Raw genomic sequence first — 26,621 nt, forward strand, 5'->3', positions numbered from 1 at the left:
AGTACCAGGATATTAAAGAATAGTGCAGCAAGCTCAAGGAGCTGTATGCCCTACTTCTGATTTTATTTATATTATTATGTATCAACATCTATTTTGTTTCTTTCTCACTCTTTTTCTAACAATCCATTCACTTTTTGATATGAATCATCTCACTGCTAGTAGCAATCATTAGATTAGAGTGTGGGTTTGGGGATTCGCTTCAAAGAGTTACACACAACTCAGGAAGAAAAGGGTTAAAATGTTTGTGTCTGCAACCATTTCAGGTAATTTGTTCATTGATTGAACAATTAGTTGTGAAGCTAGTTTCTGAATGGGTAATAGCTTTCAGTGGTATGCAACTATAAGAAAATAATGTCAACAGTAACCATAAAGTGCCTCGTTAGGACATTATAAGAAAAGCAGCATCATGGGAGATTTTTGAGCATGACAGATTGGGGATCGAAGAAGGTGCTGGTGGCTGGAAGAGGTTCAAAAAACTGGAGGGACAATGTCTTGGAAAGATTTGAACAGAAGGATGGAATTTTAAATTTGTGGTTCTTGTGGCCCAGGAGCAAATATAGGTCAGCAAGAGCAGGGATGATCAATGAATCAGACTTAGTGTGAGTTAGAATATGAACAGTTTTGGATTGTGTTGAGTCTAGAGAAGGTGGAAGATGAGGACCAGGAGAATACCGAATGAGGTAACAAAAACTTGGATGATAATTTGAGTAGGAGATAAGCTGAGGGAGAGAGAAGGGGAAAATAATATTATGAAAAAGCAAATAAGTGGCCATGATAACGCTCAAAAGCTCATTTTAGGTTCAAGTAGGATGTTGAGATTCCAAGGTCAGTCAACTACCAGGGAGAGCAATACATAAAGCACTAGAGTAGCTCAGTGGCTCAGGCAGCATCTATGGAGGGCAATGGACAGTCGACATTTCGGGTCAAGATCCTTCATTTGGACTGAAAGCTAGGGAGGAGATAGCCAGTATAAAAAGGCGGAGGGAAGGGGTGGGGCAAGAGCTGGTAGGTAATAGATCTTGGTGAGGGGGGTGATAGGCAGGTGTGAGAGGAGGGCGAGTGATGGAATCCTTGACTAGACAACAGTTTGCAAAGTGGAAACTGAACTATTTCTTTGATCTTCTCAATATCTAAATGGAATTATTCAAAGAATCATGCGGAGCATTCAATTGCACACAGGCCAATTGTTCATGAAATTTGATTAATCCTAGAGGCTTCTCCCATTTGTAATGAGAAACTGTTGGTTCTGTGGGCTTTAGTGCCCAGCATCAGTCTGTTCCTTTCCCTCCAATGCAACATCTTCAATTTGGTTTACCAAATAGTGGGAATAAGTGATACTTCAAAGTGTCATCTCACCAAATTTAGTTGCTGGCATTGTCTTACTGGATACAAACTAAGATCAACTCCAGCCTCAATGACTCTTATTCAACTCAATTACATTTTGTATTCAGAACATTTGTGCTTTCAAATTCTACTGTGGGGCATACATATATACTTATACACAGGTACAACATCCTAGTAGCATCTGAATGAAAAAGCCACATTGTTATTTAGTTCTATTCAAAGAAAATCATAAAGTTTTCTCAGTGTTATGATTCACATTTTTCCTGTGGTGTACTTATATAAATATATAAATAATCCAAGAAGGTACAGGGCATCATAACATCATTATGAGGCACATGCCCATGCACCTTGCTGTTTGGCTTTAGTAATGTACTCAGGCCTGTTTCAATATTCTGGTACCCTGTCCTAGTTAGAGTCCATTGCCATGCCCAGCACAGTCTAAATCCAGCCCAACACCTTCATCCAATGCCACCAGAAGCAAAATGACTAATTTGCAGATAATATTGACAACACATAAATTGATTTTATTCTGATGTGCAAATAACACAGGAAGTAAGAACTGGCAGCATGATCAAAAGGATTACCTTGTCCTTTTTCATCCCCGGTTTTGGTAGAAATAACTCGATTAAGTAAAGAGTGCAGAAAATCATTCTCTGCCAGAAATCTGCAAAGAAATGATAATGAACACTAGTGAAATGTTACATCTGCAGGTTAAAAGCAAATTATTAATACAAAGGGTTGGGTGTAAAGATACCTGGATGCGTCATGGTCACATTCAGAAACTGTCATACACATTGCGCAATAGATGTTTAAGAAAAAGTAATAACTTTGATGTAAAATATAACTGTTCATTGCTGAGGACATTTGAGGGAGCCAAGCCTGAAAAGTTTCATTTTGTTTAGGTTGGTATTAGCAATACCAAATGTAGTCCAGTTATATTCAGGGGAAGATTTATCCACTGAATTCCCACCAGCAGTTCCCCTGCCTCTTCTTCCCATAATAGATCACCCACCACCTCTTAGTCTACACCACCTTTTTCAATGATAGTGGCTACAGTCCTGCAGTTCTCTGCACCTTAGCTCTTTTATCATTAGTAGAGGACATAGCACTCTTGAGCGAAACAGGAGAAAGGGATTATTCTTTTCCCCAGCAAGTATCTAAAGATTAATCCATAAATCTTCGAGACTCTGGGACAATCCAGGAGCACTGGCAACCTCAGTGGGACATCTTACTGTCAGGTTGGTCAGCACTTCTTGGTGTCGATGCGCATCTTTCTCCTCCATATCCTAGACTTTTCTTTGTACGTTCTCTTTATGTTCATTAAATGTCTTTCATTTCATTTCAGTTGAATGTGGTGAATACAGATGTGCACAAGGTGGGAGGATAAGCAGGAGCAATTTTCCCCTCAAAAATTATCTAAAAAAAATGAGATTATGGAGTCCAGATGAAGGGTCTTGACCCGAAATGTCGACTGTCCATTTCCCTCCATAGATGCTGCCTGACCCGCTGAGTTCCTCCAGCACTTTGTATGTTGTTCCAGATTCCAGTGTCTGCAGTCTCTTGTGTCTCCATGAGGCACATACTTGTTTCATAATTTTAAGGATCTACATGTGCACCTTCTAAATTCTGAGCACCTGTGTACACCCCTGGCTGGTTATTACTTCAGCCATTAAAATAACTCCTTTAAGCACTTTGCTGCTGTTAGACCAGTGCAGACCTTTGCAGTCACTACCTGCAATAAATGGGTGGAGCAGGTTGGTTGCCTTCTGCTGTAACCATCTCATTTCCATCCTGTTGGCTTCTTATTCCTTCCCAGCTGGGGGAGAAGATTAATCAACCCCGTTATATATATTCAGGATTTGGATAGCAGATTGAACCTCTGCCATCTGAATTTCTGACCCTACAGAGAACAATTCCAAACTTGCAAATTGAATAAATAGAACATTTATTTTTAATTAAATATAATGAGGGCTTTCATATGTACGTACGTGTAGGAGGAGAAATAATGTTTGCTTTTCATTGCAATGGAAAGTGATTGAATTTTCTTTCCCTACACACACACTACACAAAAACACTCACATGCTTTCTCACACAAACTCCCATACACACATATTACACACACATGCAAACACTCCCACACATTGTCACACACTCTAACATTACACATACACAGTCTCATACGCATTTTCACACACACTCCCACACCACACACACAAGCCCTCACACTATACACACACAGACTCTCTCACACACAATCTCACACAGCACTCTTAAACACACACTCACACACACACTCTCATTCACTTTCGCATTACGCTGTCACACTCTTAAATTTGTTCCATTTTCTCCTGACTAAGGAGGTACAGGTAGCAACAGCAGACCCTCCTGATAACCTTCAGATTATTCTTAATGGGTGCCTATGGGCAATGAGTGCTAAAAGACATTTGTTTTATTCAATCATTCATAAGGTGCGGATGCCACACGCAATGCTAATCTTCATCGTCAATCCCTAACTACCTCCTCAGTTTGTGAGCAATTAATAGTTAACCACATTGATTGGTCTGGAGGCATATATAGACCAAACTGGATAAAGGCAGTACATTCCCTTTGTCCAAAGACAATTGTTAACCAGATGAGTTTTTTTACATCAAGCAGGTAATTTCATGGCCATTGGCACTGTGACTAGTTTTCTCTTAGTTTCAGCTGTAATGGTGGGATTTAAACACATGTCTCTCCTTCATTGTTTCAAAATTCTGGAGTAAAAAACACAACACTAGTATGCCAAACAGAAGATCAATGAATCCACCACTTAATTATAATAACTGAATGGTAATCAATCAGAAATAAATTTAATTATTTTTCACTTTCTTGCACATAGTTGATGAAGCTAAGTGCTACACACACTGCACACCAACAGCCCTACCAACACTTGCAACGGCCATGCTGAGTCCTAACATCAGAGGTCAAAGATCAAGTTTCATCACTTTGAATTAAAATTGGTGATCCCCTTAATAACTGAGCTATTCTAGAAGCAGCAGGTTTAATTTAAAACATCACTCAACCTATCGATTCCACAGCTGATAGCACTCCAAGTGGCTATTGTTACAAACCACAATCCAGAACTTGAGCTGAATTTTTAATGCTTTGCCACAAGAGTGCTGTGCTATATTTTGCAGAAGATTCATTGGTATTACACATTGAACAGGAATCTTTCTCTCTCTTGTGGAAATATTTCTGCTTTAACCAATACCACCACAAACAAATTGTCCAATCCTTGATATCATTTGCTTATTATGGGCTACTCCTGTGTGCAAATTGACCGTTGCATTCACTTGCGTAACAAATATCACTTTGAAAGCAACTTATTGTTCATGAAGTGTTTTGGAATATTTTCAAGTTTTTTATAAACATTATTTTATTGCAAAATTATTCTTGTCCTTTCCTTTTGGAAATAGATGCATGTTCGCTCTTTGAATGTTGAAAAATTAATTACTTCTGTAATCAGTTTTAAATAGCTTAATTGGAGATTTTCAAAAATATAATTTCAAATTAGGATTGAATATCCCATGATTTTTTTTCCACAATAACCCATAATAATAATTAAAATCAAGGTGACAGGAGGTCCAAAAATATTTCTAGAAATTTGTTTATGATTTCTTGATGTTAACAAAATTTTGATAGAACTTCAAAGGTACCTCATTTATGGCTAGAAACCTGAAAAGAATGAATGTTTTTCTCTTGCTCCAAATTAATTTGTGACCCCATTAGTGTAGTGGAAAGATTTCTTGCAAGCAATATTTGGAGTGATTACAGAACTATTCAGAATGACTTCACAAGAAGTAAGGGATCAATGGGAATTATCATAAAGTGGTGGCGCTGCCATTAAAAATTATTGACCAAAACAAATCATTACATTTGATTTCTTGCTCAAAAGGACGTAACTATAAAAACCCAATGAAACATTCCCATGAATGCTGTCCTATCCAAACTAATAGATTACTGCCCACACATATTCTATGCAAAGAATTTATAAGATAGATTGACTCACGGATGGAAAGGAATAAAATGCTGCTTCTCTTCATCACTTTCTGCTTTGCCTTTCACAATATCAGTGATGTCCATAACTGGAAGGAAACAGAAAATATTCAATGTAGCAGAGTTGAAGCATTGTTACAGTCTGTAATAATGGTGTATGCTAAGGTACAACAGAGCTTTACCAATTTCATTGTCTAACATTCTGTGACTATACACCAAGGACTGTCTAAAGGGAAATAATGAAGCAACATCATTGGTCGCATTTTTGTAGACTGTGATAGAAAAGGTCCATCATCTTTGTAAAAGGATTTTCTGTTCATTTGGCTGAGAGTGCACCATTTTTATGTCTGATATCTAAAGAATAACATGAACCAGAGAAGTCTCTGTATACCAATTTCTTGATGATTAGGTACAAACTTGCTAATTCTCTTATTAAGTGGAGGGTAGACTGATAAAGCTGGGTACAATATTTCTGTCACTACAGACCAGAGCAGTAATCTGAAAGTCCCACTGAGGCAGGTGCCAGAAAGTGAATTCAATAAATCTACTAATTTGTTGGTTAACACTGTGAAAACATGTTTTAGACTCGTGGTCATAGAAAGACAGAGCACAAAAACAAGCCCTTCAGCCCATCAATAATCAAGCCCCCATTTTTACACCAATCCTATCCTAATCCCTTAGATTTTCCTAACTTCCCATCAACACCCCACATCCCCTTAGATTCTACCACTTGAACCAAGGGCAATTCACAGTGGCCAATTAATCTACAAACCCACATGTCTTTGAGATGTGGGAGAAACCCAGAGCATCCGGAGGAAACCCATGTGGTCACAGGTGGAACGTGCAAACTCCACACAGACAGCACCAGAGGTCAGGACTGAACCCGGGTCGCTGGAACTGTGAGGTAGCAGGTCTGCTTACTGAGCCACTGTGCTGAAACCCAACCTGTTCACTAATATGCTTCAGGATGATTTATAAATCATTTCTTAAACCTAATGAATAGATTAGAGACTGTGAACAAATAATTATTTACTCACATAAACTGCATATTCCTTCATAGTTTATTCATCAAGAAAATCTATTTATTCCCCCTGACAAATTGTTGTCCCAATAAACAGGCAAAAATCTATCTCCCCAAGGTGAACATTTTGAGTCCAACAATAAAATACCGTGATCATTGGGACTGAAACAGAAGTCGGACAATTCATTTGAAGGATTTCCAAAAAAGTTTGCAAAGTGGCTGAAACTTGTATTGGGTTGGATATATTTCAACTGCTTTCTTATCCACATTTCCAGTTCTAATGAAGGTCTTTGACCTAAAATAATAACTCTGTTTCTTTTTCTACCCTCTGACCTCCTGAGTTTTTCCAATATTTTTCTGATTTTATTTTCGATTTCCAGTATCAACAGTTCTTGATTTTTGATTGCACGTAGCATGACAGCTTCCTGAAGTTGATCAACTTTGTAGAGTAAAATGGACACAATAAGGTCCAATTACTAATGGTTCTCACTCTTGTAAGTGTAGGCAGAAATAGGGTAAATCTGCTTCCACTCTCTCAGAGGCCCACATCCTCCTGCCGACTCTTTCCTCATTCCCTAGTTTTTTGATACCTTCTCTGTCTAACTCCCAAAGCATTGAGACACAATTAGAAGCAATTATAGGCACTCAGTTTAAGTAATTCATATATCTATTATACATATATAAAACACACACACACACACACATACATATATATATGTGTGTGTGTATACAGCATATACATATATATCTACACACACATTATACATATATGTGTGTGTGTGTGTGTGTGTGTGGGTGTGGGTGTATGTATTTAAGTAAAATATACATAACTTATATAATATTATATAATTAGAGGAATTATGTAACAAAATTGCCTCACATCCCTTAGAGTTATTGACTGATACACTTTGGAAAAAGGCCCATCAGCCCACTGATTCCATGCTAAACATCAAGCACTTATTTTGTTTTAACTAATCCCACACGAATTCCATTTTATTCTCCCTCTATTCCCAGCAACTACCCCCCAAGATTCTACCACTCACCTGCACATTAGGGGCAATGTGCAGTGGCCAATTCAGCTACCAATCCGCACATTTTTTGGGGGATGTGGGAGGAAACTGGAGCACCCGGAGGAAACCCACCTGGTCAGAGGGAGAACATACAAAGTCCACGCAGACAGCATCTGAGGTCAGGATTGAACTTGGGTCTCTGGCACCGTGAGGCTGCAGCTCTACTAGCTGCGCCACTGTGCCACTATTTTGGGTTACTGTTTTACTTGCCCTTTTTCAGTTTGCATCTGCCTCCATTTAGGAATCTATGATCATTTATTTTGTGGCTCGAACTCAGGAGTGAGCCAAATTAAGATGCCTGGAGCAGCTAGCTGCAGCAGGCACTCCTATACTGAGTTGTCCAAGAAGAATTCCTGGAGATTGACCCATTCATTCGAAATGCGTGCTCATTCAGGGGACATCAAGGAACTTTTTATTCACAGGATCTTAAAACAGAGAAGGCATCTAGACTCTGGAGAAAGAGTAGGAGCATGGGGCTAATTGAGATGCTCTGTCAAAGCTGCAGGAATGATGAGCCGAATAGATCCCTTTGGCGATATGGGATTCTGTGATTCCATGAAATCTCTTTAATGTTTCCAAAGCTATGAAGACACACAGAACGAGTGTAAACTCCAGAAGTCAAAGTAGAAGCATTACAGAAAGCCTGAGAGTGATGCACATTGGTAGCAGGGAGGATATCTCTCTCAATGCTGGTTTGTTTTTTTTAACTGGATGTGAAATCTAGAGCTGATAATTTGGAAACCACAAACTGAAATCCCATCATGATGTATGAGGACTTGAATTCAGGTTAAATATTACCAGTTTTATTGTTATTAAATCGTTCTCATTTGTCTTTGGTAGCTGGAAGAACCTGGCTACCATTAACTCTCCTGCTCTCCCCAGCTGCAGCAGCTTAGACAGCTGCAGTTTTGAGGAATCAGAAATAAATTAATGTAGGTGGGAACCAAAGCAGGCTGAGAGATGGCAGCCTGGGTGGACAACTTGCATTGTTCCTGCCTTGCCACCTGCCTTAGGGACTATTGCTGGCTGTTCTTCAGCTTCTGAGCCTGGAAATTGCAGCACTGACATTGCTTCAGCAAGTGATTTACTTTATTAAAATGGGAGGGATTGTGTGGGATACTCCAAGTGATCAGTAATCATATCCTATTCCTATTAGTGAAGCTGAGAGAATGAAATGGCACCATTAAAAAAAACACTTTGTAAAATACATCCTCACTCCAGCTCCTAATTTCCCCCCTTTCTGATGTTAGATAAACAGAAAGTCAATGGCTGACACATTTCCTGCAGATGGAATGAAACAGAAAGGTGTAGGATATGGCTTCTCTTTCTGGTGCCTGAGAGGAATGCTTTTGAAATGAGTTGGGATAGGTTAAATTTATCTTCATTGCAATGAAACAATTGCAATGAAAATTGGCATTCATGAAAAGCAATGAACAGAGAAGTAGAAAATTCACATTTGGTGTAAGGATGGAGACCTTATCCTTTTAAGTTTGTTTTGGAGTAGATTTTTAGAATCAGTTCCTGAATCCATATGGGATTAGGTTAACATAGGACATAGAACCATACAGCAGAGGAACAAGCCCTTTGGCCCACAATGTCTGTGCTGAACATGATGCCAAATTAAACTAATCCCTTCTGATTGCACACGGTAGTGTAGTGGTTTGGTAACGCTATTACAGCACCAGTGACCTGGGTTCGGTTCCCACCGCTGTCTGTAAGGAGTTTGTACGTTCTCCCTGTGTGTCTGCGTGGGTTTCCTCTGGGTGCTCCGGTTTCCTCCCACATTCCAAAGATGTACAGGTTAGGAGCTGGGGGCATGCTATGTTGGTGCCGGAAGAGTGGCGACACTTGCGGGCTGCCCCCAGCACATTCTCAGTAATGCAAAAAAATGCATTTCACTGTGTGTTTTGATATACATGTGACTAATGAATAAATATCTATATCCATTCCCTGCATATTCATGCACCTATTTAAAAGTCTCTTGAATGCCACCATCATATTTGTTTCCACCACTAACCCTGGCAGTGCATTCCAGGCAACTACTGGTCTCTATGTAAAAAAACTTGCCTCGCACATCTTTTTTCAACTTTCCCCCTCTTATCTTAAAGCTATGCCCTCTAGTATTTGACATTTCTACCCTGGGAAAAGAATTCTGACTGTCTACCCTATCTATGCCTCTCATAATGTTATAGACCTCTATCAGGTCTCCCCTTTAGCCTCCAACACTCCAGAGAAAACAATCCAAGTTTGTCCAACCTCTCCTTATAGCTAATACCCTCTAATCCATGTAGTTTCCCAGTAAACTTCTTCTGCACCCTCTCCAAAGCCTCCACATCCTTCCTCTAATGGGGCGACCAGAATTGCACAAGGTTTGATATATTCCAAGCAAAGATGTCCCGGCATGTTTCATTCTAAAGGATTTCAGCCAAAGGGAGACTGAAGCTGCTGGTAGACATAGAATTGAACCCAAAGGTTGGTTGGAGGTTTCGAAAAGAAGTTGGGGGGATGGTTGGGTGGATGAAGAGTTGATGGAATAGACAAGGCTTGCTCATGAGAAACGTGTGAGAGGGGAAGTATAATAAGCAGATAACAAACAGCAACCATGGATATAAAAGTGAAAATATGTTCCATACTTCTGTACACCCTCTTTCACTTTGATGCACTGTATAATGTATATCATCATGTCAAACCAAACTACAACACTCTGCGTGCAACACTGCCATTACATTCTTGAAAATTATTTTAATGCTAAATTTTGTCCAAATGTCAATTTCACCAGTGGTCAATTTGACTTGATTTCAATAACATTTACATTTAGCCAGCTTATTTTGCACTGAAACTGATGGAATGCAGATATGTAGAATTAAGGAAAGTGAAAGGATGCACCATTGGATTAAACCATATTCCACATTGATCTCAATATGCTGACAATCACTTGTCACTGGTCTATTCAAAGAAAATTAATTCACTATCAGTCAATAGCTATTATGTTTAAACCAAACCCTGCAGCAGATCTTTAAAATAACCACAAAGGCTCTCCAAAGGTTGTGTATTAGATAATAAGTATCCTATGCTGATCAGTTTAGATGAGATTAGATTTTTAAAGAAAGACCTCTCCTAGATTGTTGTGATGGAAAGTCTTGCTCTCTGCCAGTTCTCAATCATATAAACTTGGCCATTCTCAACCTAGTTTCTACTGAGTATGGACCTACAATCTAGTTTTGTCCCTCTTGGTAGCATTTGGTGTTCACACAGCAATATTATGGAGGGGATATTGGAAACAGAAAAAGTGGAGTGGCTAGGGGAGAAACCATCCATGGTTAGGGATGAGGGAGATTTTTTGTATCGCATATTGGGAGACTTTGGTGTGAATCTGTGGTGAGAAAGCTCAATTCTGATGCTGGGTGCCTGAAATGGACAAGTTGCTTTGTGCTTCAACTATTTAAGAATAAAATTATTCAATCGTTTTCAGAAATTATTGCACCAATCAGGACAGGACTGAGGTAAATTGCACTGAAAAATGCTTACTTAGAATTATGTTATTGACAATTATGTTATTAACATGGCTCCAGTGTTAAGAAAGGTTGCAGTTACAATAGATGATCAAGGATTGGATTTGATGGAAATGTTAAAATCAAAAGGATTCAGATAGATTAAAAAAAGAGGAACTGTTTCCAGGTACAAGGTCAATACCAGAGGGAGCAAATTGACGAGTATTTGTCAAAAGAACCAAAATCAACAAGAGAAAAGACTATTTATGCAATAGTTAGTTAAAATTGAGATAAACTGGCTGATAGTATGGGAGATATAGATTTAATAATAGCCTTCAAGTGGGAATTGACCTGCTCAAGTGTACTCTGTGAGAAGGGATATTTGGAGTGCGATCAAAATATGTTGCTTTCTTCCAGAGAAGTGGAATGTAGGAATGCAGGAAAACATACAGATGGGCACTAAATGACTTGCTCTTTGAAAGAACCATCATAGGCTTGATTGGCTGAATGACCACTCTCCGTATTTTGCAACTTTATAATGCACTGAAATTAAATGCATTGGCATTAGAAGAATCTTGATGGGCAAAAACTTATATTCTAGCAAGCTACTAGAATGCAGAGTGTAGTAATGATGGAGGACACAGTTCTATTTTTCAGGAAGTTTTACATCTACTGTGTAATGGGGCAAAAGACTGTAAATGAAATATAATGTTGAAAATTGCAATTTATTGCAGCTTGGAAGAGAAAATCAGAAGCAATAACATTATATTGTGGCAGTAGAAGCAGCAGAGGCTTGGTAATGGGGCAGTAGATTTTCCATGTCGAGGTAGTGGGCAGTAGCATTTTAAACAGAATATTGACATATTACATTGTAAGTCCATGTAGAACCTCATTTGGGTAGTATTGCATGGAAGGTTACTTAGGAAAGGTTTTAGAAAAATCCACAACTCAGCAATGCAATGCTCATTTGAAATCTTGTCACTTCATTAAATCATGAAGTAAATACTGATGTCCAAATCCCTGACCATTATTCATCTCTCCAGAAGTATCTTTCATCCCCCAAAACAATGCAAATATTCTGCTTCTAATCTATTCAGATCCATTGCCCAACAGGTCAATTTAATCAGCTGAGCTGATCATTCTTTATGTGTAGATCTTGGTAGTATTAGTGTTAATCTTGATTATTACCAATTCAGATCTGTGTTCCCTTGAGCCACCATTAGATTAATTTGAAGTAGTTATACTTAATATCAATTTTTTAGTTGCTTATCATGAGCTTGTTGATATGTTGCTCAGAGTAAGATCTGTGCAAGGTCTGTTTGTAAAACACACTGAAAAGTATAAGTGACAGGACAATTATAATTTAGGAATCATTTTGTAAGCGATCTACTCAGGGACAGAAGTATAAAATGTAATATTTATTGATTTAATGAGCCAATTGCAAAGCACATTGGCTTTTTATCCAATGGATAGATTCAGTTTTAACACACAGGCGATGCAAACTTATATAAAAGAAGGATCTTAGTGACGTAACTATTAACTCACTATTGCCATAATGTGTAAGTCCTGCTACTTCTTCTGTTCCAGAGTTACAAAGTAAAAATAGTGGAACAGAGATTAGAATGGAGTGACAGAAAAAAATCATTCCATCAGATTCATTTCTTTTATAATCCAGCTACACTTGTGAAATATTGGATCAAGCTAACCAATTAAGAATTCTCACGAAAACACCAACTACAGGCTAATGTCTGGAAGGCTGGAAGGACAATGAAATTCCTTCCTATTCAAAAAAGAAATCCAATCTGAAACCAGCTCTAAATAGCTTTGTTCATCAAATGTTCCTTCAGAGTCTCAGGGGAATCTATACTATGGCATTTAAATTCCTAGGACACATTATAGGCCAGACAAGTGGAATGAAGATCTTTACCTGATTTGAATTTCGTCTCCATTCATTTCTTAATATAAGCATACCTACAACATGCAACCGGCAAGGTGGTGCAGCAGTTAATCAGCTGCCTCACAGCTCCAGACTTAGTCCTGACCTCTGGTGCTGTCAGTGTGGAATTTGTTCTCCCTGTGACTGTATGGGTTTCTGCCAGGTTCTCTGATTTCCTCCACTGCCCCAAGGACATGATGGTGGGTTCATTGGTTACTTGAAGTTACCCCTTAGTGTCAGTATGTGGTAAATCAACTAAAAGGCAGTTGATGGGCATGTGAGAGAGAATAAATTGGGGAAATTGGAATGAAGAGACAGATCTCTCAGTTGGTAGCTAATGAGCCAAGTAGCCTCCTTCTGTGTAGTAATAAGTAAGTCAAACCTCACACATAGACATATAGATGTTGAGCAACATATGCAAGGAATGTAAAAATTATCACACTGGTTCTGCAGCAGATGTTCTTCAGAGTTTTGGGCTCAGCTTTGTAAGCCTTGAACTTCAAATGTACCCATTAATTTGTATTAGTATGACATAGGTGCAGTGTGCCAGTACGTGTTGTGGTCATTGACTTCTGTTGCACTCAAGGCTTCAATCACAGTAGACTTAGTACTGCACATTTTCTCAGGGAACAATACGCCACCCAGCCCTGCCTTCCCAAGGCCAGGCTTGGGAATTGGTCACTCACCAGATTAGAGGTAGAGAGCATCAGAGACAAGCAACTGGGTGGCAGGTTGTGATCAGGAGGTGGCGGGGGGGGGGGGGGGGGGGGGGGGCTGGGTGGAGGTGATGGGAGGGGAGCTCTTGCTGGGGATGTTTTCTGGGGTGAGTGGGAAACACTGGCACATTCCTTGTTCAGGGGGAAGAAGAGGCTGGAACAATTCCTGGGGAAATCAACAGGAGTCAGAACATTTTTGAGGAATCAGGGCAATCAAGATCAGCAGCAAACATCCTGTAAAATTGCAGGTCATCGTGAGGTGTATGCAGGTTGGGAGATTGGTGCTTGCCTTGGAGATGAGGGAAATTGGAGGTCATTTCAGTTTTGAAGGTAAGACTCAAGAATGCTTATAAATACTATGCAGCAAACCAGTGAAAGCCACGTTTTCCAGGGAGCGTCCAGTGGATTTGCCTCCAGGAAAGTGTGGTCCAAGTTGCCTGGCAATGTTCCAAAGAGGGGGTTGCTTGGGGAACAACATCATCCTAATGACATGGAAGCTGCATCAAGGTCACAAGATGACAGGAAATGCCTGGTCAAAATTTTGGAGTAATATGAAATAAGCAAGAAATGGTCATTATCATGTTTCAAACTGAAAAATGAAATTCTTTTCAACCCGTAATGGTGAAGAAAAAGATATGGTTATGCTATTGAATTCCTAGGCACTTGTCGTGGAGGTTCAAAGGTAACAATCCTAGCTGGGATGCTTGCCAGTAATCCTCGATTCCTGAATTACAATGCATTATCTTGCTCAACACCAACATTCCTCACATTGAGCTTTCATCAGACAGACAAATCCACATCTTTCTTTCAGAAAAATTCATCAGAGATTTAATTGTTTTCCATGAGTCTGCTTTGAACCCCCAAGCCTGGTTTAAGCTGCCACTCACAGATGAATTATCTCTTTAGAACCATATTATCAATAGTTTTTTGCAGTTCAAAGTCTGATTCTTATATTCTCTCACACATCTTATTTCTGCTAAGCAGTGTTTCAGTCACAATAAATCATACTGACTGCTTTGTCATATTTCCAGCCAGCAATACTGGAACACAATATGTAGTGTAGTCACTGATTACCTGCCACTCCAAAGGGCCGTCTTAACCCTTGAGTGCATTTCTTCTGGGTTGTTTCCTTCAGGTCCATCTTCCCAACTCGAACTATTTGGCAAATCAGATAAATTTTATCCCGATTCAAATCCTTGTTTCCTAGATCCTACAGAAATAATTTGAAGAACATTAATTTAAAATTATATTTTGATATTTACACAATGGAATTAAAAAAAAGAAGCAAGATTATGTACAATAATTAGTACAATAACACTTAAGAGCATAATTCCCAGATGTCATCAAGAGTGTCACAAAGCTGCACTTGCTTACCAATACTTATTCATTGTTTAGGCTCTGCTAGGAATGAAGATTTAAGATGGTGCCAATTAAGAAATCTGCTTTGTCTTGGATGTTATTGGACTTCTTGAGAGTGCAGTTGAAGCAGTAATTCTCCAAGCAATGACGGAAGATTCCACCACACTTGAGTCATATTGCAATAATGGTCCAAACATGGGCAAAAGAATTTCATTATAAAGGTGAGGCACTAATGACTATTCATGAATTCAAGGCAGCAATTGGCAACAAGCAGCACAAACAGAGTGAATGGGAATCAAGAGAAAATTGCTCGACTATCTGCAACCAAACACAGTAAAAACAGAGATGGTTGTCATGTTCGAGGTTAACGATCTCAGTCCCAGAACACAGCTGCAGGTCCTGGATGCAAACATCTTCAGTTGCTTCATCAATGATTTTCCTTCTCTCATAAAATTGGTTGTGGGTATATTTGCTGTTGATTGCAGCATGTTTAGTTCCATTCACACCTCCTTATACAATGAAGCAGCCTTCTTCCACTTGAAGCAAAATTGAAACTATATTCAGGTTTGGTCAAATTACATTCACAACTCACAGGTGCAAAGCAATGGCCAACTGCAGCAAGAGACAGTCTAACCACTTCCTCTTGACATTCAGACAGATGATAATTTCTAATGGTGGGTCAGTGTTGACCTGTCTAAATATTCTGGCTGTGACCAATTCAGATACTGGCTATTTTGTCGTGAATGACCTTTATCTTTTGACTTCCTAAAGTCTTTCCACTATTTACAAAATACAAGATAGCAGTTAGAGCGACACTATTACAGTGCCAGCAATCGGGGTTCGATTCCCGTCGCTGTCTGTAAGGAGTTTGTACGTTCTCCCGTGTCTGTGTGGGTTTCCTCCGGGTGCTCCGGTTTCCTCCCACATTCTAAAGACGTACGGGTAGGTTAATATGGGTTTAAAAAAAATGGGCAGCGTGGACTCGTTGGGCCGGAAGGGCCTGTTACCACACTGTAAATTAAATTTAAAATTTAAAAGTCAGGAGTCAGATGGAATATACCCAGGAAGTTTAATAGCATCCAGGACAAAGCAGTCCTCTTGATTGACACCAGCTTAAACATTCATTCCCTCACCACCAGTGTACCCTGACTGCAATCCACACAAACTACAAAAGGCACTGTAGGAACTCAGGAAGGTCTCCTTGCAGCAGCTCGTAAACTCTTGGTATCAATTTTATGAACCTTGACTAATAATTTAACAATAAAACAGATATTTAAAAAATCCAAAACACACATTTTGTCCTGTGAGCATTATTGTATTGGGAAGATGCTATTGATGGTTGCAATGACATAGAAATGCCACCACCTGCAATGTCCCCTTCAAGTCAAACAGCATCCTGACTTGGAACTATATTGTTACTGGGTTAATCGCATTATGATCTGTTCAGTAATCTTAATATACTTTCAGAACCAGGGAGCAATTTCTATTAACTAGAATTACCAGTGTAGCACTTGTTCCATCATCTCTAAGTTCTCCTCCCAGTTACACAACACAAAACCTAGAAATATATTCCCAACCCTTTACTGTGTAATCCCGGGATTCTCAGCTGAAGAGGACTATGTGGGAACACTACACCATAGACAGCAGCAGTTCAAGTTGAAGGTTCATCACTATCTTCTTCAGTGCATTCAGTGACTGGCAGTGAATGCCAGTCTTTCCAGTGACCCTCATGTCCCACAAGTGATTGAATAAAATTAGGAAGTCTCAGCAGGGCATGTTTCGTTTCAAGTTTACGAGTTGTTGTTGGTGACCAATAGATTTGCCTTTCTTTGAGCTTTGTTTTATTTCAAATTCATTACTGCCCATCTCTGCTTGTCCTGGAAAAGGTGGTGGTGCTCAGTCTTCTTGAACCATATTTCCTTATAACACAGAGGGAAGCCAGCTCACACAGCAATCCCTCTGCACTTCCCACCCCCCTACTACTTTTCCATGTAACCTATTCTCTCTATATTCCCATCAACTCCAGATTCTGACACTCACCAAAACGCTATGGACAATTTACAGCAGCCAATTAACCGACCGACCAGCACATCTTTGGGATGTGGGAGGGAAACCAGAGCATCCAGAGGAAACCCACATGGTCACAAGGAGAACTTGCAAGCACACAGATAGTGCCAGAGGTCAGGATCACACCGGGATCACTGGATATACGAGGCAGCAGCTCTATTAACTGCACCACTGTTCCACTCTCATTGACGAAGGTAGTGGTGCGGAGTAACATGGAAGAAATAAAGTTTTATTTCCAGGTCATGCTGTTGCACACCATGGAAAGGAACTTGGGATTCCCATGCCCCTGTTGTTCTTATCCTTCTGGATGTTAAAGGTCCTGGGTTTGGGAGGAAGCGAAGAACATCTAATATAAAGTGACCTTACTAATCTACAGTTTGTTAAGTAAATCACCTGCTTGTTAACAGGCCTTTCACAGAAGTTATTAAAGTGAGTTCATCACAACTGTTAAAATCTCAGGATCAGCTGCTGTGTAGTATTATGATAGGTTGATTATTATAATTACCTCTTTTCTGCAGATGCCAATTCTTATTTGGCATGGTTCTGAGGCTGATGGGAGCCCTCTAATTATTTACCGTTCCTGATCAATTGCAACGAATGTCACAAGACCATGCCATCCATCGAGAACTGGCATTCCATCTCACCCAATTTCCAAAAGGGCCAATGGATGGTAATTAGAAGCAGGGAACGGTCAGAGCTCTCTTGTTTCCTCAGCCAAGGTCACTGAAGTTGATTTTGGTGTTCCAACCATTGTCTTGGCTGAAGTCACTCACCTCATCATAGACAGGAAATTAACATTCATTCCCTCCATCACCAGCACACAGTGGCTGCTGTATGTACCAGCTACAAAATTCACAGCAGTTACTGAGCCAGGCTGCTCCTGCAGCACCTCCCAAACCCGTGATCCCTACTACTCAGGGCTGCAGATGCATGGGAACAGCACTGCCTACAGGTTCCTCTACAAGTCAGGCACGGTCTGAGTTGGAAACGTTTCACTGGTCTCTCATCGTCGCTGGGCGTACATCTCACAGCAGAAACATGGGAGAACTTCGAGCAGACTACAGCAGTTCAAGAAGGGACTAACCATGAACTTCTCTAGGGCGATTAGGGATGGGCAATAAATGCTGACATTGTGGACAATACCTAGATCCTAACATGAATGCAAAAATATATCTCTATACTTGATGATTTGGTATCATGATATATAATGCCCTAATTCAAAGCCAACAGACAAAGCTTCTAAATATCCATCAGTTCACCAATCATTTCCTTCCTCTGGCTTCTTAGTTGAGCCTCTCCTTAAAGAACAACCATATTGCTCCAATATACATTTTAATACTTACAGTGAACACCACTTTCAGATTGTTCAACATGTCAATTTCTTTTGGCAGTCCTTTACTTCCCCATCGCACTAAGTAATTCTCACTGGAAGAGAGGGAGAAGTGAAACAAGGCCAATTTAGTAAAGCTTAAGTCCTGAGGATGATGCATGTGTTGTATTCCAGCTGCCTTTTGTCTGTTTCAAGCAATGAGCTGGTTGCACACTTATCTGATACTTGTGCCTGTGTATCTCAATGAATGATTATTGTTAATGTATTTTTCAAGTGAGAAACAAATCACACACAATTAAAAATCATCCCCTCTCTTAATGACCCTGCTTATGTGCACACAGTTTAGAAAAATACAACCGTCTCCACTCTTACACTCATCACCAGTGTCTCTGATATAGGTCCCATTCTAATGTTTTGTTTTCTCCTCCAATTATCCCTATCCCCATTATCCCCAGAGTTATCAGCAGCCCAGTACAAGAGACAGACTACTGGAACCACAAGGCAGCTTCATCAGGAAGGAAGGATGTGATTGTGCTGGAGAGAGTGCAGAGGAGAATCATCAGGACGTTGCTTGGATTGGAGGGCTTTATTTTGGAGAGAGTCTGAACAGGTTGGGCTGGCTTTCCCTAGAGCAAAGGAGGCTGAGGGATGGCCTGGTGAAGGTAGGTACAATTATAGAGGCATAGATAGGATAGAATGTCAAGATCTTTTTCCCGTGCTATCGGTATTAAAAATAAGAAGACATAGGTTTAAGGTGAGGAGAAGGAGTTTCAAAGGGGATCTGAGGGGCAAGTTTTTTACCCAGAGAGTGAGTGATATCTGGAACGCACTGCCAGAAGAGGTGATGGAAACAGGTAGAATTACCATGTTTAAGACACATTTAAAGAGACATTTAAATTAGTACGGCATAGAAGGATACAGACCTAATGTGGGCACGTGGGATTGGTGTTGATAGACAAAAAGGTTGGCATGGATGTGATGGGCCAAAGGACCCTTTTCTGTGTTGTACAACTCTGTGACTCTAAGACACACATGCACCTAGAGAAGATTTTCTTAGAGTTTAGCCTGAAAACTTCATCCTCTCATCACTATTTTGCATTAACTTACTTGGTAATTATCCAAAGTAAAGAATTTTATTGAGTTAATTTCAGTGGGTAAGTAGTATACCAGAAGCTGTGTGACTAGGAATAAGAAGTACGCAAAGAAAAGCTCCTGTTCAGTTGTTTGTAGACTCACCTGATGATTGACTGTTTCTGTGGATCGTACAAAGCCATGAAGAGTTCAGAATCCTCTCCTATTCGACACACAAAGTTTCGTACAAACACATACAGGCCGTGAGTTGGGGATGATGCCATACGGGCAAAGGTGCAGCTGTCAGTTTGGGTCTGAGACTGTGGAAAAGAAGGACAGGAAATGTGTTTTTTATTCCCTTGAATTTTTCTTCGGATTGACTTTAGACTGAGGAAGCAGTCAGATCTGGGGTCATGACTCCTTAAACGGCCACTCAAAAGTTCATACACTGTGGTTGATTTGACTCCCACTCCACTCCTCCCTTCCCAACATGACCCTAGCTCCGTTTGATCCTTCACAAAAACATTTAGCCTCCACTACCTCTGACCAAAGTGGTTACGTTCCAAAGCAAAAAACAAACTGCCGGAGGAACTCAGTGAGTCAGGCAGCATCTGTGGAGGCAAAGGGATAGTCAATGTTTCCAGCTGAGACCCTGGAGTCTTGACCTGAAACATCGACTCTCCCTTTGCCTCCACAGATGCTGCCTAACCAGTTTAGTTCCTCCAGCAGTTTTTTTATTTGTTCCAGATTCCAGCATCTGCAGCCTCTTGTGTCTCCTAGTTATTGTTCCATTTTGTCATCTTTTCCACCCAATTGTCATCCACCCAATCCTTCCCAAACACACAGTTTCTCCCTCCACTGCTCTATATAGATTAAATCTCAGGGCTTGGTTTTCCAGAAACAGCAGAAGAGGTTTTAATATAATTTTTTTTGGAAGAATGTGAAGAATTGAATGACAGAGAATCCCTCATGTGGCATGAATGTTTCTCCTCGTGCTGCTGAAGTATTTGTGGACTCTTGTTTTTGGTGACCAAAGAAAAAGGGTAAGGATGGCCTTACAGGATCTCATTGATCACACAGATACTGAATCCTAGATTCTGTGTTCAAACCTTTGGACTGGGAATTGGATCCAGAGCCTTATGATTCAGGTACAAGAGCAGTTCCCAGCTAAGCTGAAGCTGGAGGATGGAAGTGTACTGTTACACATTCGCAGCATTAGTGGGAAGACACCTGCTGGATTAAAGAGAATTTTGTCAACAGTTTAGAGGGAAATAGATCTTCATTCAAGTTTTTCAAGTAATTGCATCTGTATTTGCCCTTGACTACCTTAAAGGAAACACATCTAAAGTCCGCCAAGAACAGTTGGGATTCTTTCCTGTGATACAGTTGTGTTGCAATGGGTAGCTGCCAGGAGCACCCACCAATATATGCACCTCCTAATGAACATGGAGGGTACAAGACCAATCCCTGCAGCTCATGTGAGAAGAGAGCAAAGCTGAAACTTCAGCAAACCAACCAAGTGCGATTGTGAAAGTGCAAGAGGACCAAAAAGCCAGTGAAATAAGGAGGAAGTTTGTGTCAGGCACAAGACTTTTACTCTGTTATGAAGAGTATAATTTATGAAACTTAATCTCTAATTATTTCAATTTTCTTTAGTCTCTAGAAGAATTTACTTCAACTCATTAGCAGATTCCAACAAGTGTGTTGAAGCAGTCAGTGAAAGGATTGTCCACTAGCCCATGCAAGAGAGCTGCCACTCACTCTCTTCTAGTGAGACAATTCAACAGTGGGGCAACCCAAGACCTCAATGAGGTTCACTGGCTGAAAGCCTTTTGTACATCACCCAGAGATAGACATGATGGTCTGTGTAAACTCCAGCAGAATTTCCATTGACTATCGTGTCTACCCAGAGTTGCACCATACATCACCCGTAGAAAATTATTAATACCATTTCTTCCTTTATCCGCTCGGTGATTTGCTTTGTGGCCTGCTCATGGGCGTGGAATAGGCTGATGACACTCGTCTTGTCCGGGTCCATAATATTGCCATTCTCATCTCTGACCACAAGGTCAAGTTCAAGTATCCTGCACAGACAATAAACGGTCGTTAAGATGTAGAAGGCTATGCATCAAATGCAAGGACATGGGAGTAGTATAGATGAGTACAACGGTCAGCATGGGCATGGTGGGCTGAAGGGCCTGTTTCTGCACTATATGATTCTACATTGTTAATAAGACAGAAAATCAACTGTTACTTCAATGTTTTTCCTTTCATTTCACTGTTTTACACATGGCCGTTGCTATAGGTGTCAAACAAGGTTTCTCCTGGTTGTGTGAGGTACCGAGATGAATAGGTGAGTGGGGATTGGTGGCATGGCTTTTGGTGGGAACTGAGAGCTTGCTCAGCAGGTGAACTTGTGGGAGACAGGAGTGGTCAGCACAAATTACAAATAGAGACACTGACTTTTTTCATTTCACTTGATGTTTATGAAGCTAAAGTCCGGGGAAAGGTACCCTTCGCCATGGGTGTTCCTCACTTTGCCGCAGGAAGTGAGGAATGCCCATGCATATTGCAGATAATTAGAACTTAGAACAGCACAGGAATAGGCCCTTCAGCCCACGATTCTGTGCCGAACACAATACCAAATTAAACAAAATCTCTTCTGCCTGTGCATGTTCCACATCCCTCCATTCCCCACATATTCATGTGTCTGTCTAAAAGCATCTTAAACGCCACTATCATATCTGCTTCCACCACTACTCCTGGCACCCTCTTCCAGGCACATCCTAGTAAAAAACTTACCCCACACTTCTCCTTTAAACTTTCCCCCTCTCACCTTAAATGCATATCCTCCAGCATTTGGCATTTCTACCCTGGCACAAATTTTCTGACTGCCTACACTATTTATGTCTCTCATAATTTTATAAGCTTCTATCAGGTCTCCCCTCAGCCTCTGACATTCCAGAGAAAACAACCCAAATTTTTCCAATCTGTCCTTATAGCTCATAGCCTCTAATCCAGGCAGCATCATGGTAAACCTCTTCTACACCCTCCCCAAAGCCTTCACATCTGTCCTGTAATGGGGCAACCAGCAGTCAGGACCAGAATAAATCCAACTACTCTGTGCCAACATTATGCCTCAGCATAAGCTTCACAGCAGTTATTCTGGGATCTGTGGGCTTTGTTGCTAACCTAGATTTGGGATAGATAAGTCTCCGGGGCCGGACAGGATATATCCCAGGATACTACAGGAAGTGAGGGAAGAGATTTCTGAGCCCTTGGTGATGATCTTTGCATCCTCACTGGCCACAGGAGTAGTACCAAATGATTGGAGGGTGGCAAATGTTATTCTTTAGCTCAAGAAAGGGAATAGGGGTAACCCTGGGAATTACAGACCAGTGAGTCTGACTTCAGTGGTGGGCAAATTACTGGTGAAGATTCTTGTAGCCAGGATTTATGGGCATTTGGAGAAGCATAGTCTGATTAGGGATAGTCAGCATGGCTTTTTAAAGGGCAGGTCATGCCTCACGAGCCTGATTGAATTCTTTGAGGCTGTGACAAAACACATTGATGAAGATAGAGCAGTGGATGTGGTGTATATGAAGTTTAGTAAGGCATTTGATATGGTTCCCCATGATCGGCTCATTCAGAAGGTTGGGAGACATGGGATCTAGGGAAACTTGGCTGTGTGGATTTGGAATTGGCTTGCCCATAGAAGGCAGACGGTGGTCGTAGATGGAGCGTATTCTGCCTGGAGGTCGGTGACCAGTGGTGTTCCGCAGGATCTGTTCTGGGACCCCTACTCTTTGTGATTTTTATAAATAACTTAGATGAGGAAGTGGAAGGGTGGGTTAGTAAGTTTGCAGCTGACATGAAGGTTGGTGGTGGTATGGATAGTGTAGAAGGTTGTTGAAGGTTACAACAGGACATTGATAGGATGCAAAGCTGGGCTGAAAAGTGGCAGATGGTGTTCAACCTGGAAAAGTGTGACGTGATTCACTGTGGAAGATTGAATTTAAAGGCAGAATACAAGGTTAATGGCAAGATTCTTAGCAGTGTGGAGGAACAAAGGAATCTTAGGGTCCAAGTCCATAGATCCCTCAAAGTTGCTGCACAATTTGCTAGGGTTGTTAAGAAGATATATGGTGTATTGGCCTTCATTACTCGGGGTATTGAGTTCAAGAGCCGCGAGGTAATGTTGTAGCTCTATAAAACTCTGGTTAGACCACACTTAGAATATTGTGTTCAGTTCTGGTCACCTCACTATAGAAAGGATGTGGAAGCTTTAGAGATGGTACAGAGGAGATTTACCAGGATGCTGCCTGGATTGGAGAGCATGTCTTATGAAGATAGGTTGAGTGAGCTAGGGCTTTTCTCTTTGGAGCAAAGGAAAATGAGAGGTGACCTGATAGAGGTGTACAAGATGACAGGAGGCATAGATCGAGTGGACAGAGACTTATCCCCAGGGCGGAAATGACTAACACGAGGGGGCATAATTTTATGATGATTGGAGGAAAGTACAGGGGGAATATCAGAGACAAGTTTTTTACACAGAGAGTGGTTGGTGCATGCAACATGCTACCAGGAGTGCTGGTAGGGATAGAAACATTAGGGACATTTAAGAGACTCTTAGATAGGCACAATGATGATAGAAAAATGGAGGGGTATGTGGGAAGAAATGGTTAGGTTGATCTTGGAGTAAGTTAAAAGGTTGGCACAACATCATGGACTGAAGGGCCTGTACTGTGCTGTAATGTTCCATGTTCTATGTTCTAGAGTGTTTAGTCTTGTAGACTACACTGTGTTGGAGCTCAATTCACAATGAAGACAGAGAGTTGGAATAAATGGATCCTTTTCGGCCTGGGAGGTTGTAATTCGTGGGATGCCCCAGGGATCAGTTCTTGATTCTCAGTTGCTCACTGCCCCAGGAGGAGGGGCAGTGTGTAACATATCCAGGTTTGCAAATGACATGAAAATATGTGGGGGGGCATGCTGTAATGGGGATATTAGGGCTCCGCAACAGGATATAGATAAACTAAACGACGGGGAGAAAACTTGACAAGTGGAGTTTAATGTGGGAAAGTGTGAGGTCATGCACTGAGGCGGACTATTATCAAACTGCAAGTGAGTGGAGTATAGATGGATCAAGGTGTACTTGTGCCTGAATCGGAGACAACTTAGCAGGCTGCTGCAGCAAGTAGCTAAGAAGGCAAATGACATATTGGCCTCTATTGCAGTGGGGTTAGAATTTAGAAATGGAGAAGTATTGCTACAGTTGTACAGGGTGTTGGTGAGGCCACACCTGGAATACTGCGTACAGTTTTGGTCCTCTTATTTAAGAAAGGATATACTAGTGTCCAAAAGAGATTCACAAGGCTAATTCCTAGGCTGAGAGGGTTGTCTGATCACTTATAGCTAAATGAATTGGATCCACATTCTTTGGAGTTTGGAAGAATGAAGGGTGATCTTATTCAAACATATAAGATCTTAAGGGGACATGACAGGGTACATGTTGAGATGCTTTCACTGGTGGGAGAACCTTGATCAAGGGGACATAGCTACAAGATAAGGGGGTGGTCATTTAAAACTGAAGTACATGGGAACTTCTTCTGATAGCAGGCGGTGAATCACTGGAATTCTCTACTGCTGAGGGTTTCAGAGGCTAGATTAACGGAGATATTTAAAAAAGAGGTAGATAAATTTTTGTAAGTTCAGGATTGAGTGGAACTGGTTAAGGAGAGTGAATGAAGCCAGGGCAGATTGGTGGTGATCATACTGAATGACAGGACAGGCCTGAGGGGCTGAGTGGCCTACTCCTGCTCCTGTTTTCTTGTGTTCTTGAAGTTACTGCATGTGAGACCCTGAAAAAGACTTTCATTCCTGTCAGTCTGGGCTGACGTTGAATCTAGGAACCAGAGGTAAACCATCAGTATCTAAGTTGCCACATCAAGCTGTTCAGGGAAGGTTTTAGTCACAAGCCCAAATGTTCTTTCCTTCCCTCAGTTTGGTTTATTAGTTTGTAGTTTTGAGTTAATTAGTTTATTATCATATACACCAGGATGCAATGAAATCCCTTGCACATGTGAAGTTCACAGAGTAAACAGTATATATGGTAATAATAAATTCAACAATACATACAGTACAATGACAAGCACAAAAACAACAGAATGGTGCAAAGTACAGCAGTGCAAACTGAGGTAGTGCAGAGAGAAATGCTCAAGTGACAATAATGGAAGAGGTAGAATTAAGGGTTTGATAACGTGGCAGTGCCACCGGGTAAGTGGTATGAAAGAGGTGATTGGTCCAGAAGTCTGAGAGCATTGAGAAAGAAGCTGTTCTTAAGTCTGGTCGTCCAGGCTTTCAAGCTCCTGTATCAACTCCCAGAAGGTAGAAGAGAAGAAAGGGAATGGCCAGGGTGGTAGGCATCTTTGATGATACTACTAGCCTTCCTGATGCAATGCACTGTGAAGATGGACTGGATGGAAGGAAACGATGAGCCTATAATGGACCGGGCTGTGTTTATCACTGTCTGCAGATTCCGTCGGTCCAGAGCAGTGTCTTGGACAAGGAGTTCAATATCTCACCCTTGGGTGAGATTTGTAACACAACACAGTCAAAAGCTGGAACTTCCTCGATCTGGTAAGAGAGAAACCAATACTTATTTGATCTTTGTAAACACTGCAGACTAAAGAAGTTCTAAAAGTCTCTCAAAACTGAATTATATATTTATTTTCCCCCCTTTAAGCTAACTTATTAAAGAACTGGATGGTAGGGTTTGAGCTAAGGGCTTGCTTCCTCTAAGTACATCAGACACAGAATTAAAATATTTTGTCAGCCCAAAGGATATGCTTCCATGATTTCTCAACATCATTCAAAGGATTCTGTTCCTTTATTGACTAACTCAAATGGCTGGTTTCTTGGGCAGTTTATAGAATCTGTTTGATCATTGGGACTTCTGATGACAGTCTGGGTTAATAAATCCTGTGCAGTATCTCAGGAAAGGTCGACTGAGGAAGGTATGGAGTTTAGGATCTGAGTCTTGGCAACATAAGGACACGGGAGAGGTGGACCATAGGGCCTTGCGTGTACTCCATTGTTCAATTCTCTTACTGTTTCTAATGACCTCACCAGATTTAGCCAAAGTAATTGGGAAAAGACTACAAATGGTCATTTGAAGGAGA

The 26,621-nt window shown here is 40.8% G+C and overlaps 1 protein-coding gene across 2 annotated transcripts in view; it reads right to left on the reverse strand.

Moving 5' to 3' along the window:
- Nucleotides 1-26,621, reverse strand: part of LOC127569055 (dedicator of cytokinesis protein 2-like) — a 528,829-nt gene that overhangs the window by 425,941 nt on the left and 76,267 nt on the right. For both annotated transcript variants that reach the window (XM_052013336.1, XM_052013337.1), the window contains exons 7-12: nt 21,389-21,524; nt 19,606-19,760; nt 18,383-18,464; nt 14,688-14,823; nt 5,393-5,468; nt 1,929-2,008 (exon numbers count right to left, since the gene is read on the reverse strand). In XM_052013336.1, the coding sequence (XP_051869296.1) occupies nt 1,929-2,008; nt 5,393-5,468; nt 14,688-14,823; nt 18,383-18,464; nt 19,606-19,760; nt 21,389-21,524 (665 nt within the window). The remainder of the gene's footprint in view (nt 1-1,928; nt 2,009-5,392; nt 5,469-14,687; nt 14,824-18,382; nt 18,465-19,605; nt 19,761-21,388; nt 21,525-26,621) is intronic.

The sequence above is a fragment of the Pristis pectinata genome, chromosome 4 (assembly GCF_009764475.1).
Source record: "Pristis pectinata isolate sPriPec2 chromosome 4, sPriPec2.1.pri, whole genome shotgun sequence".
Taxonomy (NCBI): Eukaryota; Metazoa; Chordata; class Chondrichthyes; order Rhinopristiformes; family Pristidae; genus Pristis; species Pristis pectinata.